Source organism: Ochotona princeps, chromosome 7 (assembly GCF_030435755.1).
Source record: "Ochotona princeps isolate mOchPri1 chromosome 7, mOchPri1.hap1, whole genome shotgun sequence".
Taxonomy (NCBI): domain Eukaryota; kingdom Metazoa; phylum Chordata; class Mammalia; order Lagomorpha; family Ochotonidae; genus Ochotona; species Ochotona princeps.
This window is the reverse complement of record NC_080838.1, coordinates 41,339,498-41,365,867: the sequence shown is the minus strand read 5'-3', so window position 1 is coordinate 41,365,867 and position 26,370 is coordinate 41,339,498. Positions and strand designations below refer to the sequence as shown.

The 26,370-nt window shown below is 42.7% G+C and overlaps 1 protein-coding gene across 8 annotated transcripts in view; it reads right to left on the bottom strand.

Annotated features, from left to right (window-relative positions):
* LEF1 (lymphoid enhancer binding factor 1) overlaps positions 1-26,370 on the bottom strand; it is a 124,667-nt gene that overhangs the window by 13,371 nt on the left and 84,926 nt on the right. For 2 of the 8 annotated variants that reach the window (XM_058666963.1, XM_012929553.2), the window contains exons 5-11: positions 19,163-19,253; positions 17,467-17,550; positions 15,365-15,487; positions 14,238-14,400; positions 7,537-7,644; positions 2,080-2,128; positions 1,424-1,464 (exon numbers count right to left, since the gene is read on the bottom strand). In XM_058666963.1, the coding sequence (XP_058522946.1) occupies positions 1,430-1,464; positions 2,080-2,128; positions 7,537-7,644; positions 14,238-14,400; positions 15,365-15,487; positions 17,467-17,550; positions 19,163-19,253 (653 nt within the window). In that variant the 3' untranslated portion in view covers positions 1,424-1,429. Of the gene's footprint in view, positions 1-1,423; positions 2,129-7,536; positions 7,645-14,237; positions 14,401-15,364; positions 15,488-17,466; positions 17,551-19,162; positions 19,254-26,370 lie in introns of all 8 variants that reach the window. The other 6 variants (XM_036495119.2, XM_058666964.1, XM_004594269.2 and 3 more) reach the window with 4 other exon arrangements.

Genomic DNA, 26,370 nt, shown 5'->3' with positions numbered 1-26,370 from the left:
CAGGCAAAATCGAGAAGTCAGGAACTTCTGGTCTTCCACGTGGTAGAGACCCAGGCACTTAGGACATCTTCCCCTGTTTCCCCTGTCTGCCACTGCCGGACAGTACAAGAGCAGCTGGGACATGAACTGGTGTCTACAAGGGATGCTGGCATTCCAGAAAGTGGCTTTATCCACTACACTGGCCACTAGAATACTATGCACCATTACGCACGAAGGACACCAAATTTTCAAGGCATGAAAAATTCACTCTGCATGAGTTTTAGTAGCGGTGGTTCACTTTAAAGATTCTGGTGCCAGCTACTGCTGAGCAGTTAAGCCCTATAGCACACTGTGCTCTTGAGGCTTCCTAGGGAAAGGCAGGGCGTGCAAAGGCCTGATGGAAGTTCTGAGTGACTGGTTTGTCATTCTCTGGGAAACAAAAAGAAACACAGAATACAAGCAGCCAATGCTCCTCACCAAATTCATTTCTGAGTTGCCATGGGGTTCTGGGGAAGGGACTACGCCTAGAACATCTCTGAGTGCTGAGCCAGGAGGCTGCTCAGAGGAAGGCTGCAGTGAATAGCTCAGGCTGTTCCTCAGATGTGGTTAGCACCTGGGGCTGCATCATATTTTGGGTGTACCATGTGGTAGTGTATATGGAGGAGGGGCTCTCCTTTCACTTGGGATTAGCCTGGAATTGTTTTGAGATCACAGAACCCACAATGATGGGATTCTAAAAAACCCAGGAAGTCTGCATACAGATCAAAAGGGCTTCCCCTAGGACAGAGCACCTGACTCAGGTCTCCCACCAGGAGGACGGGAGCCCTTGCAGCTCCACCTAGATGCCAGAAGGTGTAAAAACAGAACCAGACCAGAAAAAAGGCAAGTCAATACCACTTATCAATTCTAGAAAGAGTTCTAGCAATGGTGACCAATAAAAACTGACTGAGAAACAAGTGCCCGTGATATATTCTCAGACGACAACAGTAACAACAACAGAGTTTGCTATTCTTTCTCACTAGAAACCAATCAATTATTTCCCAGTGAACACACAGCATGTCAACTGGGGAAAAGGCTCTGTAGAGCAAAGGTCCTGGGGTCAAATGGCTCCCCACCACCACCCATCTCAGAGCTTGCGAAGGACAAGGCATTTTGTTCTTTGTCTCTAGTCAGTAAGAAGTGGTGGAGAAGGAAGAGTTAGGGAGAGGGGATGGAGAAAGAACAGACGAAGTAAAAGGGAGAGAAGAGATGAAAGCACGTTATATTGCAAAGTCACAGCCGGTATAAAAGTCATCAGTTTTTTAAAAGCATGGATTTGATTTTTGTGGAGTTTTCCTGTTTGAGGAGCAATGCTGAACAGAATCAGTATGAGCAAAAAAAGTTCATAAGCAAGTGCCTCTTTTTACAGCCAATGCCAGCAGTAGGACCAGAGAGTCGTTCTTACCATGTTTCAGATGTAGGCAGCTGTCATTCTTGGACCTGTACCTGCAGAAAATTGTGTCTTTAACAAATTTTTATTCAAGAGGTTTTCGTACATTTCCATATATGTAGCAGCTATAACACCACGCAGACTTGCTTTTTCATGGTTATTATAGCTGCCATTTCTATTTGTGCAGTACACGTAGTGGACTTATTTTTAAGGAAAGGAAAAAGGGGAAGTAAGTGGGACCTCAATGATGCCTTGAATTAATGTACAAGAAAGCCAAACTCTAACATCATGGTTTATATTTTTCAAAAACCCAAATCACACAAAAGGTTCTCGGGAAATAGAGGGTAAACATGTAATCATCATAAAAACATATTTGTTTTTTGAGGAGCTATGCATATAGAAAAAAAAGAAGAGTTAAAGCAAGAAACAAGACAAAACCCACAGTTCATAATCAGGATTCCAGGTGACAGCTTTTGGGAAGGTTTTGACATGTACTTCCCCACAGTCACATTTAAGAAGTCTCGGAACTATTACAAAAGATTTCAGGAAGGAGAAGAAAGTTCAAGATACACACGTTACAATCACAGAGCAGAATTATGGGAGGACGCGGACACACGTAAAGCCACCTGGCAGAAGCATGAGAAGTGACTGCCAAGTCGCATGGTGCCTACCTGATGCAGATTCCTGGAGTTTCTCTCTCTTCCTCTTCTTTTTCTTACCCTGGAAGAAGAGAGATGCACATTGTTATTTCAGAGACTGCACTGGGAGAACATGAATGTCACATCAGAGTACAGGCAGGCAGGCAGGCAGGCAGCAGAGGGTGCTGACACCCCTCTCTCTCTCTCACACACACACACACACACACACACACGCTCTCTCGCTGTGTGTGTCTTTAATGGACTAGGGTTGTGCTCCTAGAACCTCCTTCATAAAAATCTAGCTTCATGTGGCACCCCTTTTCTTACTAACCATGTACTCAGAACCCACTGTTAGAAAAGCTCAAGGTGAACTTCACACACAATTCTACCCTGTAACTGGAAGCCCCACAGTGCTGACGTTTTGTGGCCCTTGTGGCCTGCGTCCAGCCTAACCGAGGAGAGAGAGGCAGAAGCGTAAGACCAAACTGGGAAGGCAGAGTTAACAGCCAGTGAGGAAGGACCTTGCTTCCTTAGAAACAATAATGTTATGTATGTACCCAATTTTAAATAGGTTTCAAAACAACTCATTGACAGTGATCTAATTTTCCATGTTTCTTTGTAGCTACCTACCTATCAAAATACAGTACAGCCACTTTCTAGCTGTATGAACAGGAAAAGACCAGTGTATGCTAGGGATCTTCAACTAACTCTATTAGAATGTGCACCTCATCCAAGGGTTCTATCTGATGTCTGCTGGGATAATCACATTAACAAATAAAACTCTGCAATACCCTTAATACAGAAAGGTGAAATATGGAAGTGAATACATGTTTCGTTCTTCTTCACATCCCATGGCCATGGGAGCTGTGAAGCTTTGAAAAGTTGACTGCAAACAATCTTCAGAAACTGTTTTGGCAAACAGCAGTTGTCTGTCACCCTGGAAAACGGCTCCCAACAATGGAGGCCTCTTTGAGATCATAAGAGGTACTCAGGGGAGCAGGCGAGCTCCTTGGAAGCATCACCCCTGAACTGAACGCTCTTCCACTCCTTCTCTGATCTTGGCAGAGAGCAGTATTGGCCTTGCAATGCTGAGTCTTAAGTGTCAACTCTTCCAGAATCGTCTGTTTTCCACACTTTGTCCCCACCCCCTATCCAGCCAGGTGGGGCTTGTCTTTTGGGCCCCACTCTCACGGCTGTGACTGGCTTCCTGATGGAAATGGTTAAGGGGCTCTGCTCTTCCATACCTAGCTGCCTGATGGCGGCTGGTCAGAGCGAGGCCTGTCTTTGCCAGATCCTACATGCTAGGATGCGGTGGCTCCCCAGGCCCCAATGAGCCTCATGGCTGATGGGAAGCTGCTTATATCGTAATCTAGCTGTAAGCCAGTGTCGCACATGAACTGACACTGACATTGGACAAGAAGAACTAGGAAGTCTGGGTGTACCAATGTTAATTTACACAGGAAACAAAATTCTTGTGTGATCAACTCAGAAGTATTTTCATTAGTGTTACACAAACTAGATAATATTGGAACACATGAAGCACTCAACCTGAAAGCTCAAACAATATACATACTTGTCTAACTAAATTCAAGAAAATGGTAATTTGTAAAGACTTCAGCTGCCACACTAAGTCATAAAATAAGCTGAATTCATAAAAAAATAATGACACCATCAAATGGGGGCATTTTACTATTAAATTATTGATATCTATTTAACACAATCTCAATGAAGACCAGGATGGCATTTTGGTGCTAGCTACCTTGGTTTTTATCTTCAGGTTCTATTCCTAAACTGTTATTTTTTAGCACAGAATCTGTAGGTTAAGTACAGTGACTTGTTTGACTCCTGGTTGCCTTACTGATTGATATAATTCTTTTTTTAATTTAAAAACAAAATAGAATGAACAATGCTGGATTTTCCCTTCATTCAAGATATAGACAAAACAGTTTCCTGTAACAAGTGGGCAAAGGAAAATATTACAGTAAGGTCACATTATACTTGCTTTCTTGTAAACTGCTTTCTTTCCATCCATACATGGGGATAAAAGCAAGATAGGGAAACAGGGAGGAGACCTGTGTATGCAAGCATGTACAGGTGTATGTGTTCATGTGCACTGTAAAAGTATTTTATTTCAAAGGCCTCAAGTTAGAGATAGAAAGGAAGAGAGAAAGAGAGGGAGAAGAGAGAAAGATTGATTCCCACCACTGTGGTACTCGCCCTAAACGGCTGCATGGCTGAGGCTGAGCCAGGGCAAAGCCACAAGCTTCTTTCCTGTCTCCCATGTGGGTGTATAGGCCCAAGCACTTGCACTGTCCTCTGCAGCTTTGCCAGGCGCATTAGCAGGGAACAGGATCAGAAACGGGAGCACCCAGGACTCAAACTGGTGCACATGTGAGATGCCGACACTACAGGTGGTAGTTTAACACACTGCCACAGTACATCCACCACGGGTTTTCCTAACGTCTTCTAAAAAGTTGAAATTCAAAGCTTAAGGATTAGAAAAAGACTGAAATATACAACAAGCAATGCTAAAATCACAGCACAGGAAGGCCCTTAACACAGGTCAGGAGAGGGAAGGTCAGCTCCCTCTTCTTAGGCAAACCACATGCAAGTGACACATGGGACTGGATTAGAAGGTGACACTGTGGAAACCTGGCAGGTGGGGGGACTGGGCTTCCCACTGAAAGGACACAGCAAATACTATCCAGAGATGGTGATTACTGGGTGGAGAGAACAGTAGCCTGGTTAAAGGACAAAAATTCAGCTATACCTGTCTTGATAAGCAGGCACCACAAGACTGAGCTAATCCATACAAGCAAAGACCAACTGTGGATTTTAAGTCAGAGACTCCTGGGTGCAAATTGCAGCTTAGCTACCCGACTACATGGCACTGGACAAATTACTTAATGTCTGCAACCTTACAATTTCCTCACCTGAAAAATGGAATAGCAACATCTACACCAGTGGGTTGCTGCAAGGCTTGGAAAATAACAGAGGAGGAACACAAGGCAGTTCTTGACCATCCAGCAGTTACTAAAACCACCCCAAGAGCGACACGCGGAGACTGGGCCACACAGCTGCTTCTAAGAAACAGCTGGGCTTTCCTGCCCTTGGTCACAGGGAGGAGCACAAACCAAACCAACTGTGCGCACCCCCTCCCAGGAATCAGCTTTTCGTGATTTTCTTTATGTGGGATATATGACCTCAGGCCATTACCATCATACCTGCCCTCATGCCCTAAGCTGCACGGGAACGCCTTGGGCAGTGGCCATGCAGGAAACTCTTGGCTCAGGGTGCCTTCCTTACCCTTTTCTGAAGAGACTGTTCCACTCTGTGAGAACTATCCTGGCTAACATTTCTCCTGCTGCTCTCATCATATGGAATATGACCCCTGCTACTGATGGATGCTAGCATCCTCCTCAAAGTGTACAGGCTCAAGTTGTGACTCTGGTGTGATCAACAAACAGGGGGAGCCTCTGGGAGGTGACCAGGGCTCACAGGCAAAGCCTTCATGAATAGGATCAGCTCTCTTATGAACAAGAACCTGGGCACAGTGGGAGTGAAGGGGAGGCATTTGTTTGGCACAATGGTTAAGCAAAACCTGGGATGTCTGAACTTTACACTAAAGTGCCAGGGTTCAAGTCCTGGCCCTGGTCCCAACTCCAGCTTCCTGCTCATGTGCCTCCTAGAGGACAAGTGACGGATGGCTCAGTACTTGGGTCGCTATCATCTGAGTGAGAGGCCAGGACTGAGTTCTAAGCCTCTGGTGTTGGCCTGGCCCAGTCCCTGCTGTTGGGGCCAGTTGGGAAGCTCTGTCTCTGTCCCATTTAGGGGGCTGGGGGTGGGGCTGCACAGCTCCCTCCTTCCTCTCCCTGCCATAATGGGGACACTTACACATAGGGACTGAGCCCTTACCAGCCACCAAGCCCGACCGCGCCTTCAGCTTAGTCTCCCAGTTTCCAGAACAGAGGCAATATTTCTTGTTTATGAGCTACCCAGTCACGGTGCTCCATGAAAGCAGGATGAAAAAAACAAAGGCAGGACTCTCCAAAATCCTACATTATTTTAAGAGCCTACATAGTAAAAACATTTTCCTGTATAAAATATACATACATACATAATATACAAATATACAAGCATACAACTTATAGGATACTTTCTCAGACAGTCTTTACACTATGAAAACCACATTCATGGGTCTGAATCTGTAATACAGTGGTTTAAGCTCCTACCTGCGATCCTGGGATTCCTGCTGGAGCACTGGTTCAAGTCCTGACTGCTTCACTTCAGATCCAGCTCCCTGCTAAGGTGCCTGGGACCCCTGCACTCATGTCTGACCCAGCTGCAGATCTGGGTTCCTGGCTTTGAAGCCACTTGAGCAATGAACTGGTAGGTGGAAGTCTCTCCCTTCCCCCCTAATTCTACCATTCACGTAAGTAAATGAATATTTTTTAAAAACAAATCCATATTACCACGATACTCAGCCTCTATAGTGTTAAAATAACTGGCAATATGAGATATTTTCTTGCCTATAAAATCAGTAGTGCTTAAAACATGATAATGCCTACTGCAGTTGAATAAAATACAAAAGGGGTCATGTACATTACAATGAAGTAAAAAAAAAAGGTTTTTTGTTTTGTTTTAATTAGTCCATAGCCAGTCACTTAAACACATTGTTTTTAAGGATTTTAAAATACTGTAACTCCTGCAGGAAGTAGTTTAACATGTATCAAGAACTTTAAAATACTGATATTCTTTAACCCAACAATTTCACTACTAAGAATCTAACATACAGAAATAACAATTTAGAATACACACACACACACATTTTAGGCATAGACACATCGCTGCAGATTCTTTGTAAGTAAAAAAGATGCAACTTAAATGTGTGAAAGCAGGAACAAATGAAAATGCCTATGTAAACTGTGACACTCACTGGAATGTTAATATACATAGGCACTATGCCTTTACAGTTAAGAGTGAGACACAAGGCACAAATGATACACACACGCATGCGCACAACAGTCTGCAAAAAGTTCATGGAAATGTGTGTTAAAAAGAACCCACACATGACATCAATTTTTTTTTGCAATAAAACAAACATCTTTCACTCCATGTTCTATAAACGTTTTGAGGTACAAAGAGGAAACAAATAATGGAAGTAAAGCAAGCTGTTACTACTCTAATGCTGCCTTTACGTGGTGAGATTGAGGGCTTTTCCTTTTCTGTCACCAATATTTTAATGATAAAGTTTTACATTTTGACTTTTAAATTAGGCTTTATTGCATTGGTACCCACAACAAAAACAAAGAAGAAAAATACCATTATGACAGCTCAAGGCTTTCCTAATGTAATATACCCATGAAATCTTTAATACAAAGTACATTAACAAATACTACCAGTATTATATATGCCCTGAAGCACATTTCTTCTTTAAAAAAACAGAAAAGAGTGCAAGTACAGAGACACTGGTATGGAGAAGGGGCTTACATAATTGTCTCTTGCAGACCAGCCTGGATAGAGCTGCATATGCAGCTGTCTTTCTTTCCGTGCTAATTCATAGTATTTAGCCTGTTCTTCACGGGATAGGGCATGCCACTAAAACAAAACAGAGAAGGAGGGGAAAAAAGTAAGCAAAATGGTAGTAGAATATTTCCTGCTCCAAACACTGTAAAATGAAAAGATTAAGCATTTAACCTTTCTTTCATGTTTTAAATGGCGAAAGACCAGGTACAGTAGTAATCCATGTGGAGCCTTGGTGGCTGTGGAGAAACTCAAACTTCAGTTGGTCTATCCAGTCTGTTCTCTGATCTCATAAGAAAACACTTCAAAGTCCCTCAAAGCACTCAAAGAAAGATTTCTGTCACCCACCCTTTCCTATTTACCAAGAAATTACAAAGTACTTCCTCTGGCGAACCTCAACACCCAACTTGACCCTTTCTCACCGTTTGGTGCATATTCTGATGTATGGGCCCAAGTACTGCAAAATGTGATAATTTCCAGATGTCCGTGGGATAGACACACCCTCACCCATTCTGTGATGTGAACAATCTGAAACCTCCATCATATGATCCTGCCTATGGATTGGGCAAGACATGAGATGGCCATCCATCCGTCTCCATCTCTGTACCAGCTCCACACACATCGGCGCACGCAGTCGGCTCTAGGGAGAACAGGGATGGCATTGTGCACTCCCACAGGCACCTTCCAGGGCTACAGCTGTTAGCTTCTTTCTCGTGGAAAGCAAGAAGCACTACTTAAGATTATTCTGCCATCTAGAATTTGTCATTGTGGTTTTTAATACGGGGAATGCAGCAGCTGACTGTCCAACTTTCCATTTCCTTTTTACATAACTGTTACACACACATACATATATATGACTATAAAGTAAATGTTTAATATTTTAGGTCTAATATTAAATATATAAATATAACATAGTTAATATTTTAAACTATACTTGTATTTTAAATGTTTATATAATATTTAAATATGTCTAAAAACAAATATAAACATATAGTATCACAGTTTATTTAGGCAAGGCATTCACTTGGGATTGTTAAGTGGCTTAGATTTGCATACCGTTTTTTTTAAAATCTATTTTATTGTGGTGTTGTTGACAATCTTTACATAGTTAATTACAGTTAAAGAAAGAAAAAGAAAAAAAAAAGGTTCAGGGGGATAGGGAAGTGGGTAATACTATTATGTCCATATTGTTGCCATCATGTATCTGAGGTAAAGGGGGATATTGAGGGAGAAGCCCCACCCGGTTTCCCGCCCACCCCGAGTCCCGGATGTGGGGCATGCTCTGAGATATGTGCTCAAGTGGTGTTAATAGTTCTCCAGTTATGAATCGCTGCCAGTTTCGCTCGATGAGGTCGTCCACTGATTGATATGGTCCATCATAAAGTCTCCGTTTGCCCCATATTTCGCTGCCAGCATATAGCTGAGATGAATGATTGATCTGCTCTGTTTCTTGATTAGAGTTCTGAGTCCAGCAGTTCGATTGGGGAGATCTCCAAAGAAACTTTGAGGTATTCCCAGACTAGTTTCTTGTATGTTCTAGCAAGCACAGGGCCCGGCACAGTCCATCACCCCGATCAGCTTGCATACCGTTTTGCATGTTGCAAATGAGTCACCCTATGCAGAACAAAGTTTTTCAAGCATTTTCCCTCCTTCTAGGGAGAACTGGCTAGGATGTAGAGATCCATGAGCACTGAGGTGATGGCAGCTGTAGGAGGAAGGATTGGGGTCCCTCCAGCCCCTCAATTAACAGGTGCTTTCTTCTCCAGCCAGCCTAGGCCTCTCCCCACTCCTGCCCTGCCATTGGTCTTGGGTATGGAGCTTCCCATTTTGTTTCCTCCCTATTGCAGGCTACGTAATCTTTCCCCATCCATGGGCACCCTATATATATTGGTCTTAATGTTTTATTATTATTATTATTATTATTATTATTATTAATGATGAAAAGAGAGGATTCAGTTAAGGGAGAGGCAAAGAGCAGGTTGACGGGAAGGGAGAAACTCCTGAAGGCTATGTCCAAGTCAGGAACTCAGATAGTGCCCCTAAGGTGTAGCTAAGTAGCTGCCCTCCAGCAGCAAATGCCTGCTGTGTGTCTGACATCAAAACAAGCAGCTACCCTCACCAAGGCACCACTGCACTGCCAGCTGGGCCTCTGGCCGATACCCACAAGCAGGGCATCAGACCCTATTTCCTTTGAAAGCCTGGCACGCTGTGCTGGATGCAGAAGGTGATTTATTTTTTAATTGCTTTACAAGTGAAGAATGTAAAGTTAAAAAGCATGACACACAGCAGGACTTGGAATGAGCCTAAAGACAGATCAGGTTTAATAGGTGTTCTTTAAAAGCAAAACAAAACAAAACAGGGAGAGGTGGCAGAAAAATAAAGGCAATTCTCAAACAAAATAAAGCCAAAACCCAAGAAACAGAAAGGAAAATCCCTGGAAGCATGTATATCTATGCTAGCAGAGTAAGTAGTAGAGGCGCTGAGCCCAAGCACCAGCCACTCTGGGGCAGTGGTGGAAGGGCAGGCTGGGAAGGAAAAGTCATATGGCCTCTAGCAACCCACGGCCGCCTCCAACCTTAGAGATGTTGGCAGGGCAGACCACCCTGACACAACGGCAGATTATCCACAAGGGCAGCCTTGGTGGTGGCTGAGAAAACACGCTTATCATTTACACTTAGCTGTTGTGCTAAACAAATGCTATTGACAAGAAGGCAAAAATGTTATCAAAAGTAAAAAAATAGACAAACCAATTGTCTTCTATTTTAGAGCCACACATCATTCATTAGATCACTATTTTCCTACATATGCAACATCTTCTATTATGCAACCTATCAGTATAATTTTAGGGAGCTTTAGGACTTACTGAGAAAATATAAAATCCTAAATAGTATTTGCCTTCAAAATATGTTTCAGGATTAAGCCTGGGTCTCCTACCCAAACAACTAGGTATTTTTCAGTGGAAACAGAAAACTTAGGTTGACAAAAAGACTCCTAATAAGTAAAGTGTAACTTAATGAAACCCAAGGAGAGAAAAGGCAGGGCACAAACGAAGCTATTTATTTATAATGTCAGTAGCCTCTGACTTTCCTGTTTTCCTTAACAACAACAAAAAAAGAGACTTTTCTTTTTCCATTGGAAAGACAGATTTCCAGAGAGGAGAGAGCGAGAGAGAGAGATTTCATCTGCTGGTTCACTCCCCAAATGGCCGCAATGGCTGGAGTTGAGCCAATCTGAAGTCAGGAGCCAGGAGCCTCTTCCAGATCTTCCACACGGTTGCAAGGTTACAAAGCTTTGGGACATCCTCTACTGCTTTTCCCAGGCCACAAGCAGGGAGCTAGATGGGAAGTGGAGCAGCAGGGACATGAACTGGTGCCCATATAGAATGCTGGCACTTGGAGGTGGAGGATTAACCAGTTAAGCCATCACAACAGTCCCGGTTTCCTGCTATTATCAACGCATAAGACCTGCTCACAAATTTCATTTATCAGACCAGAGGAGTGGGTAGTTAAAGCAACAGCTTAATGCATAACTTGCATTAGAAACAAGTTCAGTACAGAACACAAAGATAGCGTTAAAATTTTCCTGAAATACAAGTGATTAAAATAAGCTTCTGAATTTCTTTGCTTACTGTAAAAATAAAAGGTATTTTAAAAATCAAATTTAATTTGTCAAGGATGAAATATACTCATTCAATTTGAAGAGATTTACATGGCTCCAAAATATTTAGATAGTAAATTTGTTATAATTTCCTTAACAGCAAAGAAATCCCGAAAAAAGAAAAAACCCAGCTTGTTTGAAAATAAGAACTGTTACTTTTATTTATAATATGAATTAAGAACACCTTGATTAGTTCATATGAACATTTCTATTGTAGACAGACAGTGAAGATGAATAAAAATCAGAAGATAAAATGTGCCAGGACAGACTTAAGCTCTCCTTTAAAGAACTCTAATTATCCAGTGTAAAACTTCATGATGTTAAAGTCAGGGACATTAAAGAGCTGGTAGGGACTGCCCTGCCAGAGGGGAGTTATGAAAGGATAGAAAACCTGATCTTAATCAAAGATCTCAAAGTCCTATAAATAGAAACAGGTGCTTAAATCAAAGACAGAGAAAAAGCCCAAATGAGAACCATCCTTGAGGACACATGCTTGGATCTGGGGATAGTTAACGGAGCTGAGAAAGTAACAATTGTTAGAAACGTGCGTTAAAAATAGGAAGCATACCTCTGTATCCTATCCCTCACCTACTCTACTGAGCAGGAAAATAATTCCTGCTGGAGGGCCAAAAGGGCTTTAACTTTGAAAAAGAAAAAGCTGAGAGTTTTACAAAAACTTAAAAAAATGTCAACTCTTCTTCTGCCCTGATTTCTTCTTTGAAAAAGAGGGAAAGAAGACTCATTGGCCTTCGGGCTTTTAAGGTGTTCTTCTTCAAAGATGATGGGACACGCTCACCTTCTAGGGTCTGGCTTGAGGAATCACTGTAATTATTAAGCATTTAAGAATCCACAGGAAGATAGGGCACTGCATACAGGACATCAGGAAAGCTATCCACTGTCAGTGCAGCCAGCTCCTGAAACCCTGGAGTCTTGTAGATTGGAAAGACCAGTGTTTGGGGACTACCCAATGGTAACTGATCAGGCACAAAGGCCTGCGTCCCTCCTCTGTGTGGACTGGCCACCTGTGGCATCCTTTCCATTACAAACACACAAAGCATTTGGTTTGCAGCACATATGGTTAAGATTTGCACAAAGGTCTTCCTCACCTGAACACTCACTAGCAGAGCATGAATTTTTTAAGAGCTTGTAGAAAGCAAGCAAACAAGGGTCATAAATCAAAAAGCTACAACATGGAGTTGGTACTGTGGTGTGGCAAGCTATGCCTCCGCCTGCAGCACTAGCATGCCATATTGTACTGTCACTGTGGCCACCTGAAGAGTGAACCAGTACTTTCTGTGTGTAATTGCCTTTCAAATAATATAATAATAATAATAATAATGATAATAATACCCTACAGCACAACTTAGTATAGTAGCAATGTGTCTAAATTTCTAATTTAGTTACAGCAAGGCTGTAATATGAATTCAAGAAATTCAGATTTTCTGTTCCACTCTTCAGATACCTAACCAAAGCCATTTCAATCTTGCAAAATTAGTCCTTTGGGTAGTGGTTGGGTAGGGAATCTTAGTGTCTGTACCAGTTTGAATGTGATGCCTGGTTTGTAATAGTGACTCAGAAAAATGTTCCGGCATGTGTCAAAAAAGGAATAACAAAGAAGGCAAGGCATGAACCTTGCATATGTACCCTTCAACAATCAGACAGCAGGGCTGGCATTGTGGCATGTGAATTTAGCATGTGACACCAGCAATCTGCATGGGTACCCATTCAAGCCCCAACTGCTCCACTTCCAATCCATGTCCCTGTTCATGTACCTGTGAAACCAATGAAAAATGCCCCAATTACTTGGGCCCTTAACCCCACCATGTAGGAAGCCTGGATGGATTTCTAAGCTTCTGGCATCTGCCTGGCCCAGCCCTAGCTGCTGGAGATAACCAATCAACAGAATACTCCTCTCCTGCCGCTCTTTATAAAAAGGATTTAAGTATTTGAAAATAGAGAGCAAGGAATTAGGGAGAGAAAAAGAGAGCTCTTTCATTCTCTGATTCATTCTTTAAACAGCTACAAAGGCCAGGGTTGGACCAGGCCAAAACTAGGAGCCAGAAACTTCTTCCAAGTCTCCAAGTCTTCTACATGGATGCAGGGGCTCAAACATGCAGGCCATCCTCCACTACTTTCCTAGGGACATTAGCAAAACAAAACAAAACAAAACAAAACAAACAAACAAACAAACAGATCAGAAGTGGAGCAGCTAAGACTCAAACTGGCATTCACAGGGGATGTCAGCATTGCAGGCTGTGGCTTAAGTCGCTATGCCACAGCACTGCCACAATCTTCAAACCGAAGAGTGCAGCATCGAGAACCACGGCTTGCTTGGATCACATCAGTTCTTCCACCCAGAGTTTCGCAGTGGAAGATCTGCCTCTGTCTTGCAAGGTGCAGCCACCCCTCTGCAAGACTGCTTTCCCAAAAGCCTCGATGCACCTCCCTCAGTGGACTAAGGACTTTCCTCACTCTGCACTCTGAGCTGAATCTACAGTGCCTCCAGATTCCTACTCATTGCTCAGATCCCTGGCCTAATGAATACAACTGTCCAGAGGGAACTGAGACCCCAAACCCCTGAGTTTTCTCACTCATGCCCCTTTCATCCACAGAATTTATCACAACTTCAGTATTTGCTGGATGATTATTTGACCAAGGTCTGCACTCTTCCAGCTCTAGAAATTCCACAAACTGTATTTCTTTTATTCAGCAATGTTTATCTAACACCTACCATCCTGCCTGACACAGAAAAGATGCTCAACAAGTATCTGCTTTAAGTATAATGGTCAGAAGAGTTATTCATGGGAAGTTTCTTGGGTTGTTTGCCACACATTACATCATTTAATGTTTCTAAAAGCTATTACCAAATTTTACACTCTTTCTTTTCCAAAGTGCCTGCCAGTCATACAACTGCATTCAATGAATCCCTAATAGGTAAATAAATCTGGCAAGATTTTCATTCAGCTGTTTCCTGATAAGCACAAACATTTATTTACCATCCCACTACTTACCCTTCTGCCCAGAATCTGGTTGATAGCTGCACTTTCCTTGAGAGTACACTCGGCTACGACATTTGCTCTCATTTCTTTCATGTATAACATAAAAGCATTCAGAGGCTTCTTAATGTGAGGTCTTTTTGGCTCTTGCTCCTTTCTCTGTTCATGCTGAGGCTTCCTAAAAGTGGTGGTGGTGGTGGACAGGGGACAAGGAAGACAAGAGAGGGAGACTGAAGTGAGGCATTTGTTTCTATCACAGGTCAGGCTGGACGCAGCTGTCCCAGCTGTCCCCAAGTCCCCTGCACACTGCCAGCTTACAGATGGTGAAACCTGTCCCCCGCACCCCACCCCCACTGGTGGCGGGTGTCTCACGAGTGCAGGACTCTGTGTGCCCAAGGGCCCCGTGGATTGAGAAAGTGTGCCTAGGGTTTGATAAGTGCTTCCGCTGAATTGGAAGTGCACTTGGGATAGGGAAGAGGCTCCAAGGCCCAAGGCCTTGGGCTCCTTGCCCCTCCCCCCACAGAGTAGGTGATTGATTCCTCTTCCAAAACAGAAATTCTCAACTCTTCCTAACGGGCAAGTAGGCTGGACCACTCTGCGACATTAACGAAAATGTAGACCCTTTTCCCCAAAGCTATGTGATCTTTGCTTGTACTTGTAGGGTCCTATGGGCTATCACATACTCTCCTCCCTGGTCCCCACCTCTCGTCAACACACTCTAAAATGAAAAGATCTGGTAAAAATTTCTTCAGTCACTGAGCCTTGCTTGAGCAGTCTGAGTCAACCCTGGCTCAGGAGAGATCACCGGGCTGAAGCCCACGCCAGGTAACTGCATCCCAGAAGGCACTGCCTTCAACTCTCCCATCAACTTCACTTAGGAACCAACAGGCTCTCCGTAGCAGTCTGCAGATTAAAACCCTCTGCTGCAGGGCCACACAGCTCAAGAGTCACCAATGCCTGTGCTCCGCTGCTTCCTTCACTTCCTGAGGTCTCCTTTCCAAACTGAGATCAAAAGAGTGCAGCCAGAAGGAAGCTGCTTCCTGTCCTGGGGACACAGCTTTCCAGGCAGAGCTAGGCTGAGGAACCTCTGGGGGATGGTGGAGAAGCAGCTGGGCGGAGGAGGAGACCAGGTGTATACGTACACGTGCATTAGGTCGCTGTCAGTGTGGGGATGCTCCTGCTTAACCTGAGGCGTTACAATAGCTGGATGAGGGATGCCAGTTGTGTGGGGGCCAGGAGGACCAGGAATCATGTGATGGGAAAACCTAAGAGAAGAGAAGAGAAGAGTACGTACCACTGGCTGTTGCAGCTAGAGCTATACTAGCAGCTACTGGCTGGGCACAGAACTTATTCACAGGAACAGAAACTACAAATTAGTGAACTGATAATTACTTTTCACTTCTGTATTCAGGTACAAAATATTTCCTGAAGTTTTTTTTTTTCCTCAAACTAATAGTAGAATCTGACATTCTTCCTGGAAGGCATTAAAAAAAAATCAAAAACCATCTTTTACTGTAAAGCAATCTTTAAAAAATTTCAATAATGGTAATTATTGGAAATATAATACTTCATTAAATTATTTAGCTTTTAAAATGAGTTTTAAATGAAAGCTTAAGGACATCCCACTTAAAAACCGACTACACTGGGAAGCGAACAATCACACTCCAGTGTTTTTCATATTGTTGACTTGGTCCTTAGTGTCTGGAGAGAACAACTAGAAAAGGGACAGGAAGTTTGTCTTCAGTCCCCCCATTTAACTAGCATGTTGACTTTAACAACATAAAAAGTGACTTCCTATGCAGAAACAGAGTCACGTTAGACAGATTTGGCCTCATGAAGAGCTGATAACAAAATGAAGGGGAAGAATTTAAATAAAAGGAAGGATGCGTTTTCTGCCATCAAGATAAAAATTACACCACTGCAGGCCTTTATTTTGAATGTGCTTGCAGAGCATATATACACAAATAAACAAACAAATAAAATCAGAAAACATCCACCACCAGCCAACACAACAGAACTGCCATGCAAGAAAAATAGAGTATTTTCAACAACAGCTTGGGACAAATTTGTCTATGCTTAGAACTTTTTGCTTTTCAAATTGAGTGCAAAGTAAATACTTCATTCGTCAAGCACAACATTGTCGCGTCTTTTATCACAGCCTGTACAATTAATTCCTTCATCTGGAAAGGAAAGAAGGAACTCTGCTTGGATGTGTCAAGTTGCAGAAGCAATTTCAAAACATTGGAATGGCATGGTGAAAATACAAATATTGGACCAAATAATGATGCTTTGCTAAATGTACTGTTAGCAAAAATGCTTGATGCTAGCTTATTTGCCTTTGAGACAAACCTAATATCAGGTAGTTCTCATACTGTTTAGAAGTGCAAAAAAAGGTATTTCAAGGGGAAGGCTATTAATTCCATCCCTCCAACCCAACAAGCTAGAGTTGCAATTTCCTGAGCAAATAACGTATGCATTTTTGAAGCTGAAATTCATCATGGAAACTGTGAATTTCATACCTACATTAAGAAAAAGGCTGGACTCATCACCAGCGAAGAGCCCCACGCTGGGCTCTGGCACGAGCACACTGGACCCTTGAGGAAGCCGCATGGGACACGCAGATGACGCACCACGCATGTGTGCACATCAAGCACAGGGCAAAGAAGCCTTCCTTTCCAGAAGCAAAAGCGTTACACAAAGCAGCCTCTCAGTGCGGCATGGAAGCTCTCCCAGAGCTCTGAGGCCACCGACAAGTCCTCACAGGGCCTGATTCACACACTAGGACGCACAACTGGTCTGTGAACACACTTCCTCCCCACGGCCGTGCTCCAGGCCGGTTCGCAACTAGCAGGGTGTGTTCAAACACTGCCTCATGGAGCTGTTACAACTTTCCTCCAAAGAAGCAAATTACAGAACTCACACCAAACCAGTGTTTATCCTACTCCCTTTTCCCACCCCCTAACCTCCAACAAGCTTTTCGTAAGACGTCCGTTTCCTGGACAATTCTCTTCCCACAGTCAGGTGGCAATGTGGCCCATGTGAGTGGTCTTGCTGGGGCCCAGCGTGCAGCTCCTAGCCAGGAATCTGCATGACACCTAGTGTGGGAGCCAGGCACACTGCGCAGACACACACGTGGCTGGGATGCCCCCTCCGAGCCGCCCGCGAGGCAAGCAGAGGCGCACAAGATGCAAGCATGAGAAGAGCCGCTTGTCCTCGGGGACCCCAGGGATCCTCCTCCACCTACCTGGACATGGAAGTGTCGACTGACAGTGAGGACGGGTAGGGTTGCCTGAATCCACCCGTGATGGGATATACAGGCTGACCTTGCCTGAGGTCACAGAAGAAAGGAACCCATCAATGACAAAACACCAGTTACTGACCAGCAATATGAGTTTGGTGAGGGGAGATGTTTCAAAAGAATCTTGTGGGAGTATTATAGACCACGACATTTCTTCAAATATATAATGGTTTCCTTTCTGTGCCGTCCACCCAGTCACCGCATCCTTTACCTTGAAGAAAATCTCCCACGTTCAACTTGGAAAGCACACAACAACTTCCTTCCCCTCTCCCAACCTCACTAGCCTTGAGAACAAAGCAGGCACTGAGTAACTGACTCAGAGCACTCATCCCTATGAAGGGAAAAGAAGCTCCAGTAAGCGCTGCATCAGAATTTCAGGAGATGAAAGAAAGAAGGACTTGAAATTTCATCTTTATATGAAAATGAACAGATATGTTGACCACACTGCATTTCTCCCCACCCTATACACATGTGTGGGAATCCGAAAGTCAGTGGTCAATGAACTGAAGGCATCTCTGCCCTCCGAGAAGTCCGTCTCTCCCTCTGCTCTTTCCACCTCTGGCATTTTGCCTTTCTAGTCTTGATCTCTGGCTGTCAGAAATGTAGCACGGCACAGGATTATTGCTCCTAAGTAGCTAAGTTCACACAGAATAATTGATCTAGCTTTGAAAAGTATATGTGTAATCACTTAAATTCAGAGTTGCTGGTCGACAGAGACAGAGACAAAGAGAGATAAAAAGGGAAACAGACTAAACACACTGGAATGCCAACGGCAGGGGAAGAGGTGATGTCCCAACATGTATATAGCGAAACAGGAGGAATGATGTGGAGGCTGTGAGAAGACAGACTAACGGAGGAAGCAAAAATACATTTGCTGAAGTGGAAGCATCATTTATGTCCTGGGAGGCAGAAATGGTCGAGAAAAAATGGGAGGATAGGAGTGGGAAGAGGAAAAGTTGTATGTTAATAATTGAACCAAAAAGTAGGCTATATAACAAAGATTTTTTTTCTCCCTAAATGTTATCTCCTTTACTTGCAGAAAAAATTGCAGAGATTGCAGGAAGAACGTTTCTGAAAATAAGGTAGGAATATTAGCCATTTGAATTCTGAAAAAAAAAATTAGTAGCCTAACATTAGTTTCCTGATTTCTCTGAATTCAGCTCATATGCTTACTTTATGAAAATTCAAAAGATGTGTTACTTTTGTTGGATTTCTCTCAACTAATTTGTCATTTGCCTTACTTGGCCACTTACAAGAGGTAGATATTTAATATGTCTAAGTTCATGCTTCAAAAATAAATTGTTCACAAAAAAAGAAAAAGAAAAACTGCACTGAGAATAACACTGTAAAGGCATAGCAAACGCCCAAAGCCACAAATTGAATCCATAAGACTGAAAGCTTCAAAGCAAAATGCTACGGTCATTTTCTACACATATTAGCAAACAGATTTGATCCATTTCAAAGGCTGGATGTTGTTTTCCACCTTTTAAAATTGAAATGAAATAAAGTTAACACCTTGCTTGTTGATGTGAAATTTCTTCAACTCCACAAGTGTTTTCATTCCTCAAGCTAACTTGTGTGAGTGGGAAATAGAAGAACACATGTTCCAACACCTGGATGAAGGCTGCGAGCAGGATCTTACCAGCCAAGAGGTGGGGTAATCTGGCCAACGCCACCCGGAGACAGGGGATAAAAGGTAGGCATATCAGGAGCTGGAGGATGTCTGGACATGCCTATTAAAAAAACAACAGGAGAATCAGTTTTAGACACATAGGGCACTTGACTAGAACAAAGGAAAGCCGTACGGGACTTTATGCCATCGACCCTGAAGACCTACAAGGAAACAATACTGACTCATCTGAGCCAAAGAACAGAAGAGAGTATGTGAACATTTCTCAAGATTTCAACTCCTGAGAACACAAGGGCTTCCCACGGTATGAGGACACTTCCAAAAGGTTTGTGGGAAACAAAGTCATAAGACAAGTTTATTATGATGCGCAAACAATGTTTTTAAAAACCCATGCTTGTTTTTTCATAGCGCATTTTTCCACAAACCTTTTGAAGACCCTTTATGTTTATATCCTGAAGGAATAAATATGCAGTTAGGGGAATAGTCTCCTACACAGATGCCCAGAGGTTGCATTTTGCCCTTTTTATTTCACTTTGGTTATGAAAATGGTAAGTAACTTTTTTTTTTTTGTTTGCATAGAATGAAAAAGTGACAGCTCCACATGACTGCTGTGGTGCTCAAGGATTGGATAAATTGCCACTTGCAGACTTTCATTGGTTCCCTAACCACACAGATTGGGGGAAATGTGACACCTCAGAGGAACAAAGACTAATTAGGAAACTGCAGCCCCACAATGGCCACATTTGATATGATTCATTTGGTCTCTGCCACTTGAGCTCCAACTAAGCCCTTCATCGAGTTGAGTCTGCTGGGTCCCAAGGTCAAGCTGTTCTGGATTAGTTGTCGCCACAGAAGATGAGAGTGCCACCAAACTGGCTCTGGAGCTTGCCACTCCCTGGAGTACACTGCCCTGTCACTGTGAAAAGCACCTACAGGTTTTTCTTACTCTTAAGCCCACAATACCCCATTGTTTATACCTTACCTTAGGTACAGGAAGAAGAAGAAGAAGAAGAAGAAAACCTACATTTAATCATTTAATGCTTTTTTGGAAACCAATTCTGAATCTAAAAGGCCACAGAGGTTTCCTCACATAGCAAATCAAATGACTGGGTGCCCACATGTAAGTTCATAATCAAAGGTTTTTTACTCTCTCCCTCCCTAATTACCCCTCAGTAATTAGAAATAGACTGGCTAACTTGTGGAGTTAGGTGAGCACATGAAGGATGTCCTTGGAATATTCTGCTTTTTTACTATTTAGAAAGCTTATGAACTTCACCTGGACTTTAAGGCCTGAACACAGGGAGGACCCCAGAAATGGAGCCTTCAAATTTGATGTTACATTGACTTGGAAGTTGGAACAAACTATTTCTAGATTCTCACAGAAATTGGCAAGGAGGATGGTCTTTAATGTTTACGCAATATCATCTCATGTTTTGTGTCTTTAAAATAATATACCACAGGGCTGGTGCAATGACTCAACTGGCAAATCGTCCATCTCCAAGTGCCAGCATCTCATGGGTGCTGGTTCATGTCCTGGCTGCTCCACCTCCAATTCAGCTCCCTGCTTGTGGACTGGGATAGCAATATTGGGGCCCTGCACCTGTGTGGGAGACCCAGAAGAGGCATCTTTCTGGCTTTGAATTGGCTCAGCTCTGGTCAGTGTGGCCATTTGGGAAGTGAACCAGCAAATGGAAGATCTTTCCGTCTCTCCTTCTCTCTGTAAATCTATCTTTCCAGTGAAAATAAATCCTTACAAAATAATATAACATACTGAAATATTAGGTTGGTGCCAGACTACAGTGAGATAAGCCTCTGCCTACGGTGCTGGCATTTCATATGGGAGTCAGTTCCAGTTCCAACTGCTCTACTCCACTTACGATCCAGCTCCCTAGTGATGGCTTGAGCGGGCAGAAGAAAATGGCTCAAGTTCTTGGGTGGCTGCACCCATGTGGGTGACCTAGAAGTTTTTGGCTCCTGGCTTCAGATTGGTCCATTCCAGCCACTGCAGCAGTGAGCCAGTGGAGAGAAGATCTGTCTCTCTATATAGCTCTGCCGTCCAACTAGAAACACATGGATCTTTAAAAAATAAATAACATGCTGGAAGTTACCTTAATTGCTTTTTCTAGTAATGCTGATTCTTTTGGTCACAAGGGACTGCAGTCCCAGTGGCCTCAGATCTGGAGGAAGGGGTAAGAAGAGGTTCTGGGCAGGGCCAGGTGGCAATGTGATCCCAGGGATTAAGGAGGTGGTCCTGCAAGTTTCCTTACTCAGGGCTTTTGTTCACTTGCTACCTCCCACACTCTGACATCCAGATCTCTCCCCACACCTCAGTGCCCTCAGTGGGACTGAACATTTATTAAAAAAAGATTTATGTACTTATTCATTTATTTATTTCAAAGAATTATGTGGGGTGAAAGCGAGAGATCTGCTCCACTCCCCCAACTTGCCACCAACAGCCAGCACTGGGCCATGCTCAAGTCAACAACCAGAAGCTTCACCTGGGTCTCACCATGGTGGCAAGGGCACAGACGCTTGGACCATCTTCCACTGGTTTTCCTACACCAATAGCAGGGAGCTGGATGAGAAGGGAAGCAACCTAGACATGAACAGGTGCTCACATGTGATGCTGGCGTCACAGGTGGCAAGTTAACCCACTGCGCCACAGCATCGGCCCTCAGAAAGTCTGCTCATCTTTCACAAGGCCCTCTCCCACAGAATGTTCTCTAACTTTTGCAACTCTTAGAACTCTCTTCCCTCAAATCTACAACTTCTAATTTGTACTTTTAGCACTTAGGAAGTTCTTATTTTTGTTTGTTTGTTTTACAATTAGTTTGTGCATATGATTTTCTGCAAGAGCTCATATACTATTTGGGATAAAAGGGTGAACTTTTATCAATCTGTGTTAGCAAAATGTGCCTGTCTACATAGGAGACCTTACATGAATATTTTCAAATAATTGCAACAAATAAACTAGTGAAATAAAAAAAATAGTATAAAGTGGACCCACTGCCTGTTCTATTACTGACCATTTTGCATGTGCATGCCAAGTACATGAAGTGGCTTACGTCACTGCATGAACAGACAACAGATGTGTAGCTTCCAAACAGCCCATTTTACATTTTAGATTTTGTTTCCAAAGATTTCTAGAAGTACGTTCCTCTCTATCAGCTACTATGCTAACTTAATGTGCATTTCACAACATGTATTAATCTAGTATCAATTCAATACTTAGTGTGTGCTGGGGGATATACTTAATGTAATCTAATTTTTTTTTAAACACTGCACCTTTGTAAATAACTGAAGGTACTTCAAAAGGTTTGTGGCAACAGAATGAAAAGATTAGTTTATTTTGGAGCAAATGACTGGACTCCATGTGAACTTTTAGAAGGCCCTCAGAAATGAGAAAAATTCTCAAGTTAGACTGCTTGTTTATACGCTCACTAGCCACATGCTTTCTTTTTTTTTTTTTTTTTTCAAATTTATTTAAAAGTCATAGTTCCTGGACAGAAGTCAGGAACCAGGAACTCACTCCTGACCCTATACTTTGGCCACCTACGTCAGAAGTGGAACAGCCAGGACTCCAAGAGGCAACCTGATATGGGATGCTGACATTGCAACTCATAGCTTAATGCAGTGTACCACAATGTGGTCCTGGCTATATGTCTTCTTTTTTTGTTATTTATTTATTTATTATTTATTTATTTATTTATTTATTTATCAGTCAGAATGACATAGAAAGAGGGGAAAAAAGGAGATAGAGTTCTTCTGTCTGTTGGCTTACTTCCAAAATGGCTGCAATGCCTGGAATGGTGCCATGCTGAACTCAGCAGCCAGAAGCATCTTTCCGGTCTCCCATGTGGCTGAGGGGTCCAAGGATTTGAACCATCTTCCACTGCTTTTCCCAGGCCAACAGCAGGGAACTGGATTAGAAGCAGAGCAGCCAGGACTTAAAACAGCACCAGCCATAGGGGATACTGGCATTGAAAGCATTTGACTTTGCCAGTGATGCCACACCTCCCCCTAACTACATGTCTTTAAGGAAGATACTTTTTCGTGTTATTTTTGAAAAGTCAGAAAAACAGCAATGTTACTGTGAAGAATAAACATATCAGTTTGTATAATGCTGGCAAGTGCCTGGTGCTAATGCAAGTGCTATATTATGTATATGGATAAAATGTATAATACCAATACACAGATATCTAAAACCTCATTCCTTTAACTTTTTTTTTACTACATTAATAATGAACAAAATAATTAGTGTTGGCAGCGTGGTGGTATAACAAGCTAATCCTCTGCCTGTAGCATGAATGGCCTCCCATATGGGCACTGGTTCAAGTCCCAGCTGCTCCACTTCCTAACCAGCGCCCTGCTTATGGCCTGGGAAAGCAGCGGAGGATGGCTCAAGGCCTAGGGCCCCTGGCACCTATGTGGGAGACCCAGAAAGAAGCTCCTGGCTCTTGGCTTCAGCTCAGCTCAGCTCTGGCCATTGCTGTCACTTCTGGAGTGAATCAAATGGATGGAAAACTTCTTTGTCTCTCTTCTCTCTGTAAAAAAATCTGCCTTGCAGATAAAGAAAAAATCTTTAAATAAAACCTAGCATTAATTTTCTTTTAGTTTCCTAGACACATATGGAGGTGAAAATATTGAGCACTCCAACAGGAAACTAAATTTTCTGTTGCAGGAAGTTATTTTTCTGCATTTGAGAAGGAGAGTTGTCAACAAGCTCTCAATTTACTCAATTGCTCTATCTGAGATTACAGTATGGATATGCTACTCTTTGTGGGTTTTTTCTGGATATAGATAATTAGTCTAGTAGGAATTTTGAAAATAGCAACTCTGGCCTGTTTCATCATGCTTTAATCAGCTGTACTTCACTGGTTCGTCTGTTCAATCATTTGAGTGAGATGGTAATACCCAAAAGGCAGGCAAGCAGCGGGAAAAAAAGCTAAAGCAAGAGATCTAGTAGGCTTACTTTTTGGCAATGAAAGTAACCAAAGGGAATTATACAAAACTCAGTGCCAGGTAAAATGAGGGCTTTCCAAATCAGAGTTTACATATTATCCAACAGCTACAGGTATGTGAAACCCCAGAAAAAAAATGCAATGAAAACTCAGAACTTCATATTAAAAACAATCCAGTGCCTGGATTCGAATACAATAATTACATCAACTCTTGGGACAAATACCGACTACAAAAACTGCAAGCAGATGACTTCTGATCATGCCCACTATTCTTTTGTCTTCTAAGCACTCAAACCTTTTTGCTGTCCATGGGCAGGCGTAGCATAGAGGGTTAAGTTGCCTCTTGGGATGCCATCCTCCCGTGTCAGAGTGCCAGTTCAAATCTCATCTACTCTGCTTCTGATCCATTTTCCTGGTCAACCATCCTAGTAGCCATCAAATGAAAGCTCAAGTGTTTGGGCCCCTGTCACCAACCTGGGAGACCTGGCTCTCAGCTCCTAGTTGTAGCTCAGCCCCAGGAATCGGGAGCGAACCAGTAGGTAATTTCTATCTCTAGCTCTCCTTCTATCCCTGTCACTATGCTTTTCAAATATTTTTTTTGAATTGTCTGCAAAAGTTAAAGCAAGACAAGAGGGTGAAATGCAGAGAGTGGCACATTTTACCCTGTGACATTTTGCCTTGCTGTGATTTTGTAAGATCTTTTATTCTGAACAAGGAGACACCTTGCTGAAGTCTACGAGTGCGTGTACACACCAAGAGCAGCGAGGCACTGCACGAGTAACTCCAGCCCAGGGATCCGCTTTCAGGGGATGGCACCCAGTGTTGGAGGCCCAAACCCTGGCTTAAGTTCAACCTACACACATCAGTCAGGAACATTTTAATCGTTCACAACTCCTTTAACTGTTTTTTTATTTCTGTAAATGAAGAAGTAGAACTTGCTATTTATGTAGAGAACCAACATAAGATTCATGTTGCTTTGACTTTAAATACATCAGATGGCTTTGTCCTTTACTATTTATATCTAAGCTGGTTCTGGGAATTAACAACAAAAAAAGGATAGAACATAATGGGAATGTCCCTGAAAAAATAAAAAAAAATTACAAAAGGCTCAAAAGGACAATATTTTAAGTTAAAATATCCTATTCTGTCCCTTTTCTAGCTTAAATGTGTGTGTGTATTCGGTTACCCATAATCAACTGTGATCTGAAAAATATGAAATGAGAAGAAATAAAAAAAATTCATATGTTCTTTCTGTGTTGTTTCTCCCTCTGTAATCTTGACTTTCAAAAAATATAATTTTTTGGTTTTTTTAAATTATTATTATCGTTTTATGACACAGTTCCATAGGCCCTGGGATTTCCCCTCCCTTCTCCCCTAGTCTCCTCCTCCACACAGAGTTCTTAAAAAAAATCACAGGTTTTAAATTGCATACCATTCTGATCAGCATACGTAGCTGTCCTACCTCAACGCACCCTGGGCCCGGGGCCTCTGTCTAGTGTATCCATCCTGTACACACCAGCTGCTCATTTCACATGGCTGCCATCTCAATGATCAGATTGCCTCTTGGGGTATTTCAGTGCTTCCACTTGAGTAACCATTATTTTAATGTAAAAATAGCCTCAAGACACAAAAGCAATGACACTGGCAATTCAGAGAGGCCCATGAGAAACATCACAGTGTGTGCTCTAACTGAAAAGGTGGTAGTCATTTCATTAGTAAGGAGAAAAGCTACACGCTGAGATGCCTAAGATCTCCGACTTCTTGTACTTATGACTTTGTGAAGGAGGAAAACAGAATTCATGCTAATTTCAGTGTTGGATCACTGACTGCAACTTACGGCCATGGTACATAAGAAGTGATGACTAGGATAGAAAGGGCACTCAACTTGTGGTTGCTTCCATCCTGTTTCAGGCATTCACCAGGCATCGTGGAAGGTGCCCTCCTTACACATGGGGTGCGGGTACTGTGCATGCTGAAATGCACACAGCAGAGAATCCGATTTTCATAATACATGCACAACCTACTGCTATACTTGATCTTAGCCAAAGGGCCAAGAAGCGATCACAACATACTGCTTTATGTTATATGAAGATTTTCAGAACTTCTTTTTGAAAAATGATCCTAACTATGGCTTATTATTTCTCTTTATTAACCCTGAAAAAATGAAAACGCAATCCATTCCTATGTATTCTAAAGAACTGCTATCAGGGCCTGGTGCAGTAGCCTAGTGGCTAAATCCTTGCCATTCATATGCCGGGA